Here is an 18,148-nt window from a genome sequence, read left to right on the forward strand (position 1 = left end):
ATGTGCACCCCAACAAATGGGTTATTTAAAAATGGAGATTACAGGAACCAGAGAGATAGTTACATGAGTTAAGGTGCTGCCCTTGTTTCCAGTTAACCTTAGTTCAATCCATGGCACCACACAAGAGTCCCCAGGTATGATCAGCACCAGGAATGATCACTATCAGAGAGCTAGGAGTAAGCTATGACCATTGCTAGGTCTGGCCCAAACTGCTCTCTTGAATGGATATGACAGAAAAATTATTTCACTTGATGGTAATAGCCTGCTATTTCTTGCAGTGGAAAATATAACAAAAGCATCTACTTGGAATCTACAGCTGATCCCACAGAGGGAGATATATTAGATAACTTTCTTTTAAATATCATACTTCTTTTAATGTCTACTGTATTAAGACATACATTTGAAAATAGCTTCATCTTGAAGTTTTCTAACAAGTTACAGTTTTGCATTCATACAAAGAGAAATAAACTTCAGGAACACTAATGGGGTAGATACTATCCAAATTCCCTGGTCCTATCTGACATATTTTTAGAGCTTATTATTAAAAGATTTTAATCCATAAGTCTTCCTGGCACCTTGTACTATTCTTTCAACAATAGTTGGATTTTGTTGTTGTTGTTCTGTGTATAGATTCAAACCACATTATTCAACAGCTTGGAACTGAAAACTGTCATTCATGAATCCCAAGCACCCTTTATATTTCAGGTGGCACCTGTTCTCTTAACATAACAAATGTTTTCAATTCAGTCACATCCTTTCATAAGCTGTGTTGCTAAGATACCCTTTTTCTCACAGATTTTTTTTTTCTCTCACACGTTTTTAGTTCCTATTTGCATACATTTTGACTGTAAAGTGAGGAAACATTATTTCAAATTCTGGTCTTCCTCACACCTCTGGCCAGCATTATTTTTTTAATTGAGCTATTAGATATTTTCTTTGCATTAAATATTGCCACAACAGTTTTGTAAGGGAAGGAGATTAGAATTGTCCTTCTGTGACTCTAAAGATTTCAGTGAGGCTTAAAAATGTGTCATGAACTTGGTGTGCTCATTCTTTGAACATTGAGCACTTACTTTGTTCCAAACGTCTGTATTTTGTGATAACACTGATGCTGTTGGCTTCTTCTCGTCAGTTCCACTTTGTCTTTGAGAGGTGCTAGACACGTGTGCCCAGCTCTGAGGCAGTTTTGCTGGTCATTCCAATTTATAGAGGAAGAATCCAACAGAGAATCTTTTTTTTTTTTTTTTGGTTTTGGTTTTTGGGTCACACCCGGCAGCGCTGAGGGGTTCCTCCTGACTCTACACTCAGAAATCGGTCCTGGCAGGCTCGGGGGACCATATGGGATGCCAAGATTAGAACCGCTGTCCTTCTGCATGAAAGGCAAACTCCCTACCTCCATGCTATCTCTCCGGCCCCCAACAGAGAATCTTATCCTAAAGCTCCATGATGGTCTGGAGTAGAACTGATAGACTTTTACTTTTTTTGTTTATTTGTTTGTTTTTATTTTGGGGCCACACTTGGCCAAGACACTCAGGGGTTACTCCTGGCTCTGCACTCAGAAATCACTCCTGGCAGCCTCGGGGAACCATATGGGATGCCAAGGATCGGACCCAGGTCAGCAGCATGCAAGACAGATGCCTTTCCTGTGCTTTCACTCTACAAGTACTCATGATTCTGGAGCTGGAATTATAGTACAATGGATAGGGCACTTGTCTTGCATGTGGTCAATGTGAGATTGCATCCCCAACACCATGTATGGTGTTGAGTCCACCAGGAGTGATTCTTTAGTGCAGAGGCTTGAGCACTGCTGGGTATGACCCCTGATCTTCCATAAAAAGTACTCTTGACTCAGAGCTGGACTTCTAACCCTTATCTACAGATACACTAAACTTCATTTAAAATGATTTAAAAAAATAAATTATTGTACTTAACAATGATGGTTTACAATAGTTTCTCATAATACTTGTGTTTCTGCCACTCCACGTTCCAACACCAATCCCATCACCAATGTAAAAATGTTTTTCACCATTGTCCCTGAATTCCTGCCTATTCACAAGTCTGTCCCCATAGCAGGGATGAAATAATACATTTTGTGTTCCTTGTTTACATATAAGTGGTAAAGAAATTATTTTTTTCAAGTATCACAAAAAGAAAATTTTTGAAAATTATTATATTTCACAATTAGGTTATTAAGTCATTGTCAGAGGTTTACTAAGCTATTTGTTGCTAGTTTACCTTTCTGTTATTTTTGTTTGTTTGTTTTTGTTTTGGGGCCACACCCTGTGATGCTCAGGGGTTACTCCTGGCTATGCACTCATAAATCGATTTGGCTCTGGGGACTATATGGTACACCTGGGGATCAAACTGAGGTTCATCTTAGGTCAGCTGTGTGCAAGGCAAACTCCCTACCATTGCACCACCACTCCAGCCCCGTCTATTATTTTGTTTCTGTATTTTAAGTGGCTTCAATGCCATGTTGATGTCTAAATTCGGCATATTCCTACAAAAATGACAGTATAGAAAATTTTAGAATTGTCACATGGCCACTATTGTGATGGTGCGACCCAGGAATTCCAAGCTCAGTAGCCGACACTGTGGATTTCCTGGGATGTGATTTCAGCTGCCAGGCTTCCAGAAAGTACCAGAAGGCTGGGGAGGGTGTCTGTATTCATTACAACAAAGTCCTGTGGATAATAGCCCAAATACCAGAAAACCTAAAGTATTTTTAAAAAAGTATTTTAACTCTATATGAAGGGGTAATAGATGCATTGAAAAGCAACAGCCCCAGTCTGTATTATTTTTAATGAAAGGACCATATGATATAATTAGCAAACTACCCATTCGTTGAGTCATTAGAAACCACAGAAAGCACTTCCATGTTACATGAAAAGAGGCTACCGGGATGAAATGTGTAGATTACTTGTTAGAGTCTCAGATGAACATATGAGAGGAGGAACTGTGGAAAGAAATAGATGAACACAGACAGCATCCCGGTTAGAAAATGTAATTACTAGCACTGAGATAGTATGGAAAAACCCACTACTAGCATCTAACTACTAGCATGCCAATTATAATTAGCTTATAAATATGCATTTAATATTGGTTATCCATGAAAACACAAAGTATTTGTTGAATTAAAAACTCTTTAGGAGGCTTATTTTATATATATTCTTTGACCAATTTTTCATTTTCCTTTCATAAATATGGGCTATATAAATTATATTTTCTCATACAAGTGTTAGGGCCCCAAGTTTGTATTCCTTATATTACATTCTTTTAAAGATAAAATATATCTTAATTACGTAATTATTACTTTGCCATTCAGATATCTCTGATATAAATATAAGACTTAATTATTTACCCATGAGATTGGAATGACTTTTCACCTTGTAAATTATGTATGTCTGTTTGGAATTTTAATGGAAAACTTAATTACCTATTTCTAAGGACAGCTTAATTAGTTGCTCAGGAGACTGGTTTCTCAGTTCATTGGTTTGGAGGGAGGGTATTTTGTTGATTTGTTTTTATTTAAGGAGTAAAATAACTAATAGGAAAACAAACAGGGAACAACATGAAGCTCAGCAACTTTTTATACCATAGAGATGTAGAACAAAGGGTCTGCATGTATCTCAGTTAAGAGTACCACATCCACCACCCAAGTCATGAAATTGGCCACTAAAATCCATTAATCTCCAAGGTTGACCTTTGTGTTTGTTGCAGAATATTTGTCTAGCTTTGCACTGAACCGGTGAATTGGTTCATTTGTGAATATTTCTGTTTTCTACTCATTCAGGCCTTTTGTGTTCCAGGCTTTTAAAGTGAGCCAGTCTCCACATGTCCCAGTTTCTAGGGAAGTACAACAGGGTGAGGACAATATTGGATGTGAAGTTAAAGCCCCTAGGTCTCCATTATGGCTTTTCTGCTTACTGATTTTTTGCCCTTGAGCAAGTTTCTTAACATAGAGAACAACAGGATACATTCAAATAGTGCATATAACGGAACACTGGTAGAATGCAGAGCTTTGTAGAAATGCTGCTGGCTTGGGGACAGTGGAGTAGCTGGACCTAGGTTTTTCTTTTTAAATAAGCAGCATAAGACAATATTGATGAAGCTTATTGTAATGAAGAACTGGAACAGGCCCATAGAGCCAGTCACCTCAACTTTTTACTTTAGAATCTGACCCACTTTTAGTAGGATCTTCTAAAATCTCCACCAACTATCCATTCTGGGCCAAGATGTGCTAAAGTTAAAGCTAAATGTTACACCAATATGAACAAATTTATGCCATATTATTTGGTACAACACAATGGCCAATAGAATTATCAAAACCTAGATCAATAAAAGTCAATTTCTGGTCATTGTTATGTATTCACAGAGGTGTGGCTAAAGTCATTGTCCCATGACTTAGTCATGTCCCATGATCAGTATTTAATGAGCCTTCTGTGTTATTGTTTTTATTCATTGAGTTTGGTTGTTCTCTACACAGCTTGCCCATCAGATGTGCTGTGATCCTACTGTGCTGATAGTATGACTATGAAATGAATATAGGTGTGCAGAAGGTATTTTTGTATTGCAGGGATCACTTCTAGTGGTACTCAAGGGACCATATGTAGTGCAGGGGATCAAACTTGGGTCAGCCGCATGCAAAGCAAGTGCTTGATCCCATGTATTATCTCTCCAGTCCTGGTTTTTAACATCATTATCTTGATACAGAGCAGTGTCTTTATGAAGAGAAGACAAACAATGTTGGATGAGATGAGCTATTAGCTACCCACAAGTTATACTCACATTAATATTTCTCAGGATAATTGTTTATGACATTAAATCTTTTGCTATTATTAGACTGTATGTTTTCTTTCTTTGCGGGGGTGCCCACACTCAGTGGTGTTCAAAACTAATTTCTGGCTCTGCATTCAAACACCACTCCTAGTGGGACTTTAGGGACTATGTGGGTGCTAGGGATTAAACCTAGGTTGACTTCATGCAAGACAAGTGATTTACCTACAGTACAGTCCCAGTCCCAAATTTCTATTTTGAAATAATAGGTTTTTAAAAGAACTTCATAAATATACTTCATACCATGAGTCAGCACTTACCTTTATTGAGACTAAATATGAATATTAAACTGCAGTTGATAAATTCTAATCGAACTTTGCTTATATAGGAAAGAAGGAAGTGTTTATAACTTTAATTTAAGTGTCTGTATGAAGACAACTAAATTATATAGATTTATTTCATCCTATGGATATCACTGAAGGAATGAGAAAACTAAACACAGAATGCTTGACTTTCATTCAGAAACACTGGCATGCCTGCTAAATTTTTGACCAGAGAACGCTCACTGACCTGTAGTAACTTGAAAGAACCTCACATCTCAGTGCAGAAATACTAAGCACTCAGTAATACCACTCACAGGCTGCCTATGTTACACCTAAAAGCTTTTTGAAGTAGTAAAAAGGTCTGATTCAAGATTTTAGCACTGAATTTCAAGTCCTTGATGTTCATAAATTGTTAGAGCCTTTGTAATTTCCTCTGCTCATGTTGTAGAGTACATTATTGGTCTATATACAGGTTTCTCTGTCTTTCAGGTAATAGGAATTAAAAATAGGGTAAACAAAAATATTATTGGCACTTTTCCCTGAGGAGTCCCTCAGACTCATTTAAAGGAAAAACTTGAGAACTTCCCCTGGAGGTCAGTTTTAGTTTTTCTTTTCTCTCTCTCTTTTTTTTTCTTTCCTGTGCTGTTGGTGGGAACATAGACCACTATGTTTGGGTCATACCCAGGTATGCTTAGCACTTGCTCCTGACTCTGTTGGGGTCACTCTTGGAGGTGCTCAGGGACCTCAATTATAGGGACTAAGTAAAGTAGGGTCCAGTGTGTACAAGACAAGCCTCTTACCCACTCTGATATCTCTCAGGCTCTGCCAGTTTCTGCTTATCCTTAGGAAGAACCAAGAATGAATATTGTTAGGGTCATCACCACAATGACACGGTCAGTACCAACATATTGGCAAACATAGTGGCAAAGTAGAGCACTGTGCCTTTATTATACAGTTTTGCATCTTGTGAATACCTATCTCAGGACAGGACATCTTTCATTTTTTTCTTGCTAAGATGCCTGTTGTATAAATTATTAGTGTACCATCTCCACAATCAAAAATTCTCTGAGAATTCACAAATAATGAAATTACATTCTAACTTAAGAACTAATTTTAATATCAAATTTGAGGTATTTCAGCAGAGATGTGCAGAGACACCTGAAAAGGAAAATCTCTGAGGTAGGAAATTGCTTTTAATCTTCTAAGTACCAGCCTAAAGCAAGGGTCCCCCATTAAATAGACACTGAATGTTCTAATCTAGTCCATTGGCCAGGTCTTTCTAATTGTAGAGGATTCGCAGATGTCTTTGCTTTCTACATTACATATTCAGCCCATCTAGCCCACTCCACTTGTTTCTGGTTCTATTCTCACTAGCTTCCTAATTATTTTTGGTTTCTAGTGTAGGTGTCCTACCAAAAAAAGAGCATTCTGGTCACCCACTTGTATGATAATTCTATCTCATATTTTAGTATAAACTAGACAACTGTCATTCTACTTTCATCTACCAGTTTTATGAGTTTAAGATGATAAATTATGTCAATTTTTCTTGAGAAATAGAGATAATCTCTTTTTGCTGATAAAGTCAGAGCCCGAGCCTTCAGGGAGCCTTTTAAGACAGAAGTCCCCAGGAAGTGAGCTACCTTGTGGATACTTGCTGCAGAGGGCTTTCCCCTCTTCACATCCCTGTTTACTGATTGCCATGAATCTTCTCTGTCCCCAAAGGTACACCACATTTCCATCCACATTCTGCTTACTGATTGGTAATGAACTTTCCTCTTCCCCACAGACACCCCGCATCTCCACATCTTTTAATACTGACTGGCCAGGAACCTCCCTTTTGGCTTTTGGCTTTCTAATTTAAAAAGGGAGTTTGTTCTGTCAAGTCAGGACATTAAAAAATTTAGTGACAGGCTAATCTCTGTCTCAGTCAGATTTGGGTATCAGGTTGACTGTGTGCCCTGTTACCTGTTACCCTTTCTGGTTGGGCCTGCAATTTCTCACGCAAAGGGTAGAAACTCCTTTAAAATCGTTGCTTAATAATTCATTATCTCAGGCCCGGAGAGATAGCACAGCGGCGTTTGCCTTGCAAGCAACCGATTCAGGACCAAAGGTGGTTGGTTCGAATCCCAGTGTCCCATATGGTCCCCCTTGCCTGCCAGGAGCTATTTCTGAGCAGATAGCCAGGAGTAACCCCTGAGCATCACCTGGTGTGGCCCAAAAACCAAAAAAAAAAAAAAAATTGATCATCTCTACTGTTTGTTTAAGAAATGCAGGCCTGCATTTTTTTATTTGTATTGTGCTTTCAATTATCTCATGTTTAAATATTATTTAGCATCATTAAGGGAGCATGTTAGAATTTAGTGGTTATTTGTATCAATAAAGTATTATTTAAATTTCTTATCCACTAAAGTGAATGCATTAATGTGACTTATTGTTTACCTCTTTTATTATTAATGCTAGATGAGCTATATAATGAAGACTGAGTTAGGAATTATAATGTCACCGATGTCAGAAAATAAAAATTCAGAATTCTGGTAAGATCTAAGTGTTTCCCATGCAACATAAAATAATACTTGCCTAACATAATGAATAGAATTATAGAGTTCTATGTATAAGTTTAGGTTTTGACTGGAAGTACATTTTCAATTTTGATTTCAAAAGTGATGAATCTGGTGGGTGCTATAAATTCAAATCAAAGAAGTTCTGAAATGGGCAGTGATCTGAGGTATATTAAATTGTAAATGCTCTGGAAATTTACTCTAATGACAGATTTTCAAAATTATTTTAACATTAGGCAGGTGAGTCTAGAGCAGAGATTTTCAAGCTTGTCTGGCTTCCTACCCCTTTTCAAAAGAATAATTAATCAGTGCTTCACTGGGAATCTTCCTTCTTGAACAAGTAGAAGTCCCCCTGTTGCCCCATGACTACCACCACCACCACCCCACCCATTGACACATACACCAACACTCGGAAAAAGCCATATTGGATATATCTTAATTTTAAAATTTTATGAAAATTTCAGGATTTTGCTAAAACTGAATTCAAATTAATCCATTCAATCTACATATCACTAATCTCAGGACATTATTGTTGTTGGTGTTTATTAATTGTTGAGTTACACCCAGAGGTTCTCAGGCATCGTCTTGGTGGTGCTCAGGGGAAAATATGTGATTCCAGGAATAGAATGGAGTCAGCATTATATAAGGCAAAGACTTAACTCCTGTACTATCTCTCCAGCTCCGCAGGACATTCTTTTGTGATGTTTTTCTGATAGAATGTTGACTAAACTTAATTAACTGAACTTTGTGCTTATGTATGTAGTTTCATGATGGTGTTACAGAGGAGAAACTGTTTTTATGAGCTCCCCCAGTTTTCTTGAGAAAGCTCTTAACATCAATTAATCCTAGGATTTAACAATTGAAAATTCATTCCTTTGGCTTTATCTGACTTTTTTTTTCCTTTTCTTTTTTAAAATTGAACTAATACAGCACATGCATTGCACTTTTAAAAAATTGAGGTAGAGTTTGGAGATAGCACAGTGGTAGGGCATTTGCCTTGTATACAGCCAACCTGGGACGGACCCTGGTTCAATTCTTGGTATCCCATATGGTCCTCCGAGCCTGCCAGGAGCAATTTCTGAGCATAGAGCCAGGAGTAACCCCTGAGCACCACTCGGCATGGCCCAAAAACAGATAAACAAAAAACTGAGGTAATATGGGTTTCAACATATGTGCATTTTAGAAGTCTTAGCCATCAACATGGAAGAGGGGTTGTTTTGGAGCTTCACCCGGCCGTGTTCAAGACTTACTTCTGGCTTTGCACTCCGGGATCACTCCTGGTGGTAATCAGTGAACTATATGAGATGTCAGACTCAAACCTGGGTCAGCCATGTATAGAGCAAGTGTCCTACCCACTGTGCTATTGCTCTGGTTCCATCCCTCAACATTTTTTTATGAGACACCTTTTTTGTTATGGGTTTTTTTGTTTGTTTGTTTGTTTTGTATCACACTCAGCAATACTAAGTGATTACTTTTGACTCCTGCACTCAGGAATTCTGGCAATGCCCAGGGGACCATATGGGATGCCAGAGATTGAACCTATCAGTGGTAGGCAACCTTTTTTTTTCAACTGAGCCAAATCTTGCCAAAACCACGATTGAAATTTATTTTGAGAGCCACACAAGGTGCGCACTGACAGAGGCTAGGAGCAGAGTCCTGACTCCTGGAGCGGCCGCCCGGCACACAGAAGAGCCAAATTAAAAGTGTAAAGAGCCAATGTGGCTCGCGAGCCGCAGGTTGCCAACTACGGACCTAGGTCAGTCACCATGTGCAAGGCAAGCGCACTACCTGCTGTGCTATTGCTCCAGCCTGTATATGCCACAACTTATCCAAAAGCCAAAAGTCTGGTTACCATTCCCTGCTATTTAGTCAACCCTCTTCCCATTTTACCTATCAAGCCACTTTCTGTTTGACTTTCTGTTGTCAGAAAGAAGGGTTTGTTTTTTTACTGCTTTGTTTTCTTCCACACCTGAGTAAAACCATGTGCCATTTGTCTTTCTCTGGCTTGTTTCACTAACATATTTTACTCAAAATGGATTCATGTTATTACAGATGTCAAGTTTTCATCTTATTTATCCCAGTATCTGAGTATTTATTAGTTATATAATCTGAGTCCTTGTCCATTTATTCATCTTCTTTATTTGCTGATAAGCATGTAAGTTATTTTTAATATATTGCCTATTACAAAGAATGCTGCTTTGGACATATGTGTGCATGTTTTTTAACTGTTTTCATGTTTTTCTACATAAATAACCAGAAATGAATTGGTTTGTTTTTTCGTTGTTTTTTGTTTGTTTGTTTGTTTTTAAGGAACCTTCATGCTGTTAGATACTATTTGAACCAGTTTGCATTCTCACCAACAAGGATCTTTTTTCTCCACAATCTTGCTTGCACACGTTGATTTTTTTGATTGTTGGTTTTGTTTATGTATTTGTTTGTTTGGGGCCACACCAGCAATGCTCAGGGGTTACTCCTAGCTCTGCACTCAGGAATCTCTCCTGGCAAGATACAGAGACCATTTTGGATGCCAGGGGTTGTACCCTGGTCTGCCATATATAAGGCAAATGCCCTACTTGCTTTACTATTTCTCTGGCCCCTTATTATTTTTTCTTTTTCTTTCTTGATGTCTTTTTTTTTGGGGGGGGCACACCCATTTGATGCTCAGGGGTTACTCCTGGCTAAGTGCTCAGAAATTGCCCCTGGCTTGGGGGAACCATATGGGACGCCGGGGGATCGAACCGCGGTCCTTCCTTGGCTAGCACTTGCAAGGCAGACATCTTACCTCTAGTGCCACCTCGCAAGCTCCTTTTTTATTTTTTTTAATATTTTTTATTTAAACACCTTGGTTACAAACATGATTGTGGTTGGGTTTCAGTTACATAAAATGACACCTCCCCTCATCACCAGTCCACCATTCCCATCACTAATGTCCCAAGTATCCTTCTTCCCCTCCTGCTCCCACCTGTACTCTAGACAGGCTTTCTATTTCCCTCATATATTCTCATTGTTAGGATAGTTCATAATGTAGTTATTTCTCTAACTAAACTCATCAATATTTTTATTTTTTGAAGGGGGCTTCCCAAGTGGTGATGAGAGGCCCCTGGGACCACTCTCAATGATACCTCATTAGATATACCTATTTAGTTTCTCTTTTTATTTTTTAATAGCTAGTTGGCTTTTGTTGTTTTTGTCACTGCCATTATTATTGAGGTATATTAATTTAGATATTTTGGGATTAATCCCAGCCTGATAAGGGTTTATAAGTATCTTTTACATTTAGTAGTAGTAGTGAGAATAGAACCCTAATGTCATTCTTAATCTTTGAAAATTTTATGTGATTCTTAAATTTTAATTATGATTTGATTAATGGTTTAATAGTTACTAGTTATATGATTTACTTAATTATGATTATGATTAAGAACTATGTGATTTTAATTTTTGAACATTTTCCAACTTTGACTATAATGTTAATACTGTATGGCCATTGGCTTAAGTCTTAGTACCATATTAGAAACCAGGAAGTATTATGGAAAAGAAAGTGCAGTTATGCATTTGTACTTATTATAAGTAGTTGATAAAATTCTTGGTGGAAAGTTTATTCTCAGGAAAACAGAGATTACTCAGAGTGTGAGTCAGGGTATTTGAATTGCTGGGACAGGTAATATAAAGATTGTGTTAATGCCAAATGCTCTGAAACCACTTGGTTAAGGTGGTTTGACCTCAAGTTCCCATAATTTAGAACAAAAACCTCGGACCTTACCTTTCTAGGAAATAAAGCAGGTCTTTGGTCACAGGAAAGGAAGAGGAATTTCTATAACAATAATAATGCAAAAACACTTCCCACATAACTCTTTTAATAAATGAATAAGTTAACAGAAGGCATGCTACAGCCAATACATGACATTAAGATCAGTGCTTTGGAATCTTACTTCAGGGTCCACAGTTCTATTGTCCTGTGCTTGGTAGAAAGTGAGGCTGGCTGAGTACAAATGCAGTATTATTACAAGACAACCCGCAGGGGAGAAGGATCTGAACATTTGTTTATTTGAAAAACAGGAAGTGTGATCCTTTTCAATGTCCCCTCTTCTCTCCTTATTCCTCTCACATACCCATCCCCCCGGTACCCCACACATCATTTTGTAGTTCACCTCTCAGTATGAGAAGAGTTAGAAATTAGGTGGGGGGGAATCTGCTTATCCCCCTGCTCTTTCTAGGGAGGCCAGTTACTCTCCTTTAGGAGACCAGAGAACAAAAGGAAGTCATCTCAGTTTAAAGCAGGGGTCTCAAACTTAATTTACCTGGGGGCCGCAGGAGGCAAAGTCGGGGTGATCCTTGAGTGCAAAGTTAGTAGTAATCCTTGAACAACTAAAACAAAACAAAAAAAGATTCTTCTAGGACAGGGCCACAAAATGTTGTACGGAGGGCCGCAAACGGCCTTCAGACTGCGAGTTTGAGACCCCTGGTTTAAAGCATAGTCAGTCTTGGCTCTGAAGAAAAACTAAAAGTCCTAGTCAACATAAAGAGCTAAATACTACTTGAAGTTTTCAGAAAGAATGGTCTTCTGGGACTTGTTTCCTGCCAGTTTAGACCCCTCACCCAATAAAGCCATTTTCTTCTAGTTTATAGAAGGGAGGGGGCAATACCTAGTGCTCCTGTTACAAGGAAGCTGAAGGACCTGTCTTTCTCTGGAAGGAAAGGATGGAGATTCAGATCACAGACCTAACACTTTCTGACTTATGGCCTTGAGCTAATAAAGTAACTCTTTGAGCCCCCTTTCTCCTTTTATAATGCAGTCCAGTGTTGTGATCAGTGAGTTGAGCAACAATAAGAAGCATCAACCATTGTTCCAGCCTTTTTAACAAACGCTGATTATCCCATTAGCTTCCACTTTCCATCCTCTCCCAACCCTGCTCCCTCATCTGATATGCATATCATCATATGCCTTTAACAATATCGGATTAGAGCTATAATTGGGGGGAATTTAGTGGTTACATAAGGGCAGGGCAGAAACTTCCAGGGCACATCATTGGAAGTAGACAGGACAGTAACTGTCTAGTCTAACCCATTGCTGAGAAGGAGATCTAAACAAGCTAAATCCAAATAGCTCAAAACAAGGAGACAGCTTGGCTTATTTAGTTTGGCCTCACCTCCACACCACTTTCAGGAAGGCTATTGTTTACAATTTTTTTTTTTTTGGTTTTTGGGCCACACCCGTTTGACGCTCAGGGGTTACTCCTGGCTATGCGCTCAGAAATCGCCCCTGGCTTGGGGGGACCATATGGGACGCCGGGGGATCGAACCGCGGTCCTTCCTTGGCTAGCGCTTGCAAGGCAGACACCTTACCTCCAGTGCCACCTACCCGGCCCCTATTGTTTACAATTTAATGTTTTTGTTAAGACAAAGGCTGGGATGTTTATATAGGTATGCTAAGCAATTAGCAATTCCCTTTCATGTCTACACTAACACTAAAGTTAAGGTAACCTCCTGTCACTGCCCAAACAGGACTCCTGTCTCCTGCTTGGCTGCACATTTGCAGTCATTTTCTAAACTAAACTAAACTGGTTTACCCAGGAGATTTCCCTGATATGGGGATTTTTTTATTGGGATTGGGGATGAGTTCCTACACAGGCTCATTTGTATCAGCCAAGTGTAGATTAACCTGCCACTACTTGAGGGCAGGGCTCTATGTCTCCCAGCTGCATGGCATATCTTGTAGCATCCCTGCAATTTTTCACTGTAGACTGACTTCCTACAGTCTTTAAAATTCCCAGGAATTGATAAAAAAAAAAAAAGTTCTATTATTCAGCATATGGCAGATGAGTCATGTAGGGCACGACATAGCTCCTAAGGTCAGAGTTCAGCAGCACTGACCCCCATTAAAAAAAAGACTGTTTTCATTTACTTTATTTATTTTAGCAAAGGTTTTGTTTCTTTTTATCTTATTTATTTTATTTTTATTCAAAGGTCAGTATTCTTGAGCCTTTAGTCATACAAGACTGTGCTTGGTTTCAGGATTATTTGAGATGTATAAAAGTCCGTTCCATATAAACAGTCAGTTGGTTCTAGGTGGAATGGGATATGTCTTAGGACAAATTTGCTCTACAGACAAATTAAAGCATAAGTACTCAGTAAATGATAGCTCCAATTTATAGGTGCTAGACTTAAATGAGATTGTCATCTTACCATGTGAATCTATCAAATTCAGGACATGAACTACAGTATCTGATTCAGATCCTATCACTTTTTATTATACCACACTTGGCCCCAATTAAAAATATCTTCCTTTAGTTTTTTTTATAATAGTTTATTTTCTACAAGTTGTTCATGATTGAGTTAGTTATACAATGTACAACAACCTTCATCAGTGCACATTTTCTGCCTCCAGTGACCCCAGTTTAATTTTATTTTTTGTTCAAATATTTAGATGCATATGGTTGGGAAATTTTAAGGAAGAATTATATACATTTTCTTGGGATACTGGAACAGGGATATTGATTCTGATTTTTTGAGTTAGCAATTCTTATAACTGGAGACTACTTCAGCAAAATTAATGCAGAAATGCAATTGTAGTTATTGATGCAAAGAGTACCTTGCACTAGCCATTTTAGAGTAGCTAAGTACTTTCATCTTGGGAGCTGGAGAGAGAGTATAGCAGGTAAACTGCTTGCCTTGCACATGGCCTACCTGAGTTCTATCATCTGCACCTTAGGGAGTGATCTGAGAGTAAGGAATAAGCCCTGAGTACTGCTGGGTGTGACCCCAAAGCAGGTCAAAGCAAAACAAAGTAGACTTACTCACCTCATCCTCCTTTTCCTTCCTTTTCATCCCCCACCTCCTCTTTCCTCCTTTTTTGTCCTCTTCTTCTTTTTACTCCTCCCTTACACTTTTGTCCTTTCTTCTTTCTTCCTCCTTCTCCTCCACCCACCACAGCAGTGCTCAGGACTTATTCCTGGCTCTGCACTCAGGATCTATCTTGGTGGGCTCAGGAAACTGTATGTGCTGCCTGGTATTGAACCCAGACCACGGTTTGCAAGGCAAGCACACTGTACTATCCCTCCAACACTATGGACATTTGCGTCTTAATAACAGCAATGAGTTTGCTTTTATCTGAATATTTGGCCATGAATTTATAAACAACACTTTATGAATATTGTCATAGTTTGGCTAGTTTTTTATTACAACAGTTGAAGGATTTGAGATGATTCTGAGAGCTGCTTGAGTTACATGAGTATTTGTTTCCTTTAACTTAGCAACTTAAATATTGTAATAGAAAAAATACTGTTAAACATGCCTTTGGACTCTTATTTTTATGTCGCCTACTGAGAATTGGATAAATATCACTTTAAGATATACATGTCTAAAGAGTTGGTTGGCCTTTATATTTTTAGTCATCACATGACAAACTAGGTCTAAGCTGAAGAGTAATTTAGGTTCAGCAGGAATTTTTCCATTGCATTTCCTCCTACAGTGGAGACATTTTTGCCTGTTAGTCACTAATGGGTATAAATTTGTAAAAACATCTATAGACAAAAACATTAACTTCTGCCTTTTATTTGCTTGCTTTTTTTCTGTTTTCTTTTCTTTTTCCTTTTCTTTTTTTTTCTTTTAAACAAATCATGTACAGACTAGCAAGATAGCTAAAAGGGCTGGAGCATATGCATTGCCTGTTCAGTTCCCAGCACTGTATGTCCCCTGAGCACTGCTGGGTATGGCCCCAAAAAAGGAAATAAACCAATAAATTAGACCTGTTTTTAAAGAAAGGGCTATAGACTCAAGCACATGTGAACTATTTGGGGATTTTCTTAAGTCAGCCATTCGATATTTTCGACTCTGGTATAGATTTAGGGCATCCTCTGCCCTAGTTAAATTAGTATCTGCTTGGGGCAGGCACCCACCCACGACATACACTGTTTGCACTAAACCAAAGACCTCCCATTCACCTAAATACAGAGTTTTATTTCTTTAAATAAAGTTTAACATTAGAATCATCCACTAGACTCACAATCATTATTTGATGATTATTATAGCATGAGGAGACTAGATAGGGGATGTTTAAGTATGGGAAAATTAAGGACTCTTAGAGCATCTTAGTAAAAATCTTAGTTAAATGTATTGCATTTAAATGGAGCAGATTTGAGAGCCTTAACCCACATTTCTCCTTACTACACCATCAAGAAAACATTCTGAGGCCAGAGTAAGTTGGGTGTTTGCCTTGAACATGACCAACCAGGGCTCCCCAGCACCCTATAGGGTTCCCCAAGCATTACAGGAGTAATTCTTGAGCACAAAGCTAGGAGTAACCCCTGAGCACCACTGGGTGTGGCCCAAAAATCAAAAAAGAAGGCAAACACCCCAGCATCCATGAGCATAGTTACACTTTGTCTGAGGTCTGTGTCCATGGGAGATGACTTCCAGTTTACTCCAACTATGCTTTGAATCTCAATCTCTTTGAATAAAAACTGTTGAGACTAGGAACTCAAATAATAGTTAGATCTGTTTTAAGTATAAGATCCACAACAAAGTTATTCATGGTAGGAAGACAGAGCTGACCTGACCCATCACTCCTTTTCCTGGATGAAAACGATATGGTGCCCAGTTAGATGCTTTTATTTCCATCAAAATACTGAATAGGCTTTGCTCATCTTTAATAAAATGGAATTTTTTTAACCTCAGTTCATATGCACCAAGGAGAATATAGAACAATCTTTCATAATTAACCTGGCAGTGATGTGTTCTTTTTAAAACACAGTACTGTATGTTAATTTTACTTTGCTTTTAATAGGTAAAAAAAGATTTTCTTTCATTTTGTAATGATGCATGACTCATTCATTGCTCATTATCTTCCCACTGATTTTTTTTTTTTTGCCTTGAGCCAGCAAGAAAATCTTACATGAGAGGAGGGAGAAACAGATACAGAATGAGTTAAGGAATACAGTACTTAAATGCTGTTGCCTGATTTTCATTGGTTATCTGTTCCTTGCAGGGACCAGTCTAAGCCAGCCTTCCCTGGCAGCTCCTTTCCTTCCCCCTCCCTGCCAGGGTGTTCGCAGGGTGGCTGTTGCTAGAAACTGCAGGCACTATGTAGGCATCTTTCATTCAGAATGGACAGTACTATAGGGAGAAGAGAAGAAAGCTTTTAGAAATGTATCATTTGTCCAAAATACATGGTTTTTAAAAAGGGATAAAGAGATGCTGAATTTTTTTGTTATGTTCACATTGACTCTTTTTATTTTTGGTCAGACTCTTTAAGTTTTCAGAAGCTTAAATATAGAGCCCTTTAAAAAAAAAAAACGGAAGAAAGAAGAATTTTTCTGGTTAGTCGACCTCTTTTTCAGAAGTGCTTCATCATCCTCCTCCACCTCTCCGAGCCGTTCCTCTGCAGCTCTCTGTAGATTAGGGTTCTGAGCTGGCTGACAGAAAGCTCATTTGTTAGCTGAATAGATTTTCACAGACAGACATAGATCAACATAGGCTTTTATTTTATCTTATTTTATTTTTTTGTGAATTCCAAAATGCCATCCAAAGAGTCTTGGTCGGGTAGGAAAACTAATAGAGCTGGAGTTCACAAATCCAAACAAGAGGGCCGTCAGCAAGATTTATTGATAGCAGCCTTGGGAATGAAACTGGGTTCTCAGAAGTCGTCTGTGACAATCTGGCAACCTCTGAAACTCTTTGCTTATTCGCAGCTGACATCACTTGTTAGAAGAGCAACTCTGAAAGAAAACGAGCAAATTCCCAAATATGAAAAGGTTCATAATTTCAAGGTAAGACTTTATTTTTAACCCTTTCCTGTAAGAAAGGAAATGTGTATGACTTGAAATGTTCAAGGGTAAAAGGAATCTCTTCTGATGTCTTTTGAACAAACTGCCTCTTGCTGTTTAAGAAATGATGATGTTGTGAGCATGTTTTTATTTAAGAAATAGCTGGGTAAAGCTAGTCAAGTGCAGCCCCTGGCCCTCTCCTATTGATTGAATGTTCTGCAGTGTGTCTTCAATGCTAAAAAGTCTGGGTTGGTGTTTTAAAGGTCTCATTCAATAAGGATATTGTTATGTACTTGTATTCATGATGCAGATATATCTAAATATCTTTTTTAGCTATTTCAGATAGAATTAGATCCTATCTCTGGTAGAAATCTTGGGATATACAAGGAATGTGCTATTGCATCTGGATTGAGCAGATGGTCTGCATTTTCCGTAGTTTCTGTCTTTTCTCTTCTGTTAATAAATTGGCCATGATGAGAAGAATGGCTACCATGGGACTGTTTGCTGCTGCTGTTGCTGACACCAGCAGCTTTCTGCACTTGGCTTCACTTTTTGAGAGAGAGAGAGAGAGAGAGAGAGAGAGAGAGAGAGAGAGAGAGAGAGAGAGGAGAGGAGAGAGAGTTCATTAGTGAGTTAATGTGTTTTACCAACTATACTTTAGTCATCTTTCATCAGGATAAAATGTGTTGACTCAAGGTGTGGGTAGCTCTTCTCTGTATTTACTGCATGA

The 18,148-nt window shown here is 38.4% G+C and overlaps 1 protein-coding gene across 2 annotated transcripts in view; it reads left to right on the top strand.

Annotated features, from left to right (window-relative positions):
- Positions 1-18,148, top strand: part of CHN1 (chimerin 1) — a 191,336-nt gene that overhangs the window by 125,558 nt on the left and 47,630 nt on the right. For both annotated transcript variants that reach the window (XM_049773443.1, XM_049773444.1), the window contains exon 7: positions 17,344-17,421. In XM_049773443.1, coding sequence (XP_049629400.1) covers positions 17,344-17,421 — 78 coding nt within the window. The remainder of the gene's footprint in view (positions 1-17,343; positions 17,422-18,148) is intronic.

Source organism: Suncus etruscus, chromosome 5 (assembly GCF_024139225.1).
Source record: "Suncus etruscus isolate mSunEtr1 chromosome 5, mSunEtr1.pri.cur, whole genome shotgun sequence".
NCBI lineage: Eukaryota > Metazoa > Chordata > Mammalia > Eulipotyphla > Soricidae > Suncus > Suncus etruscus.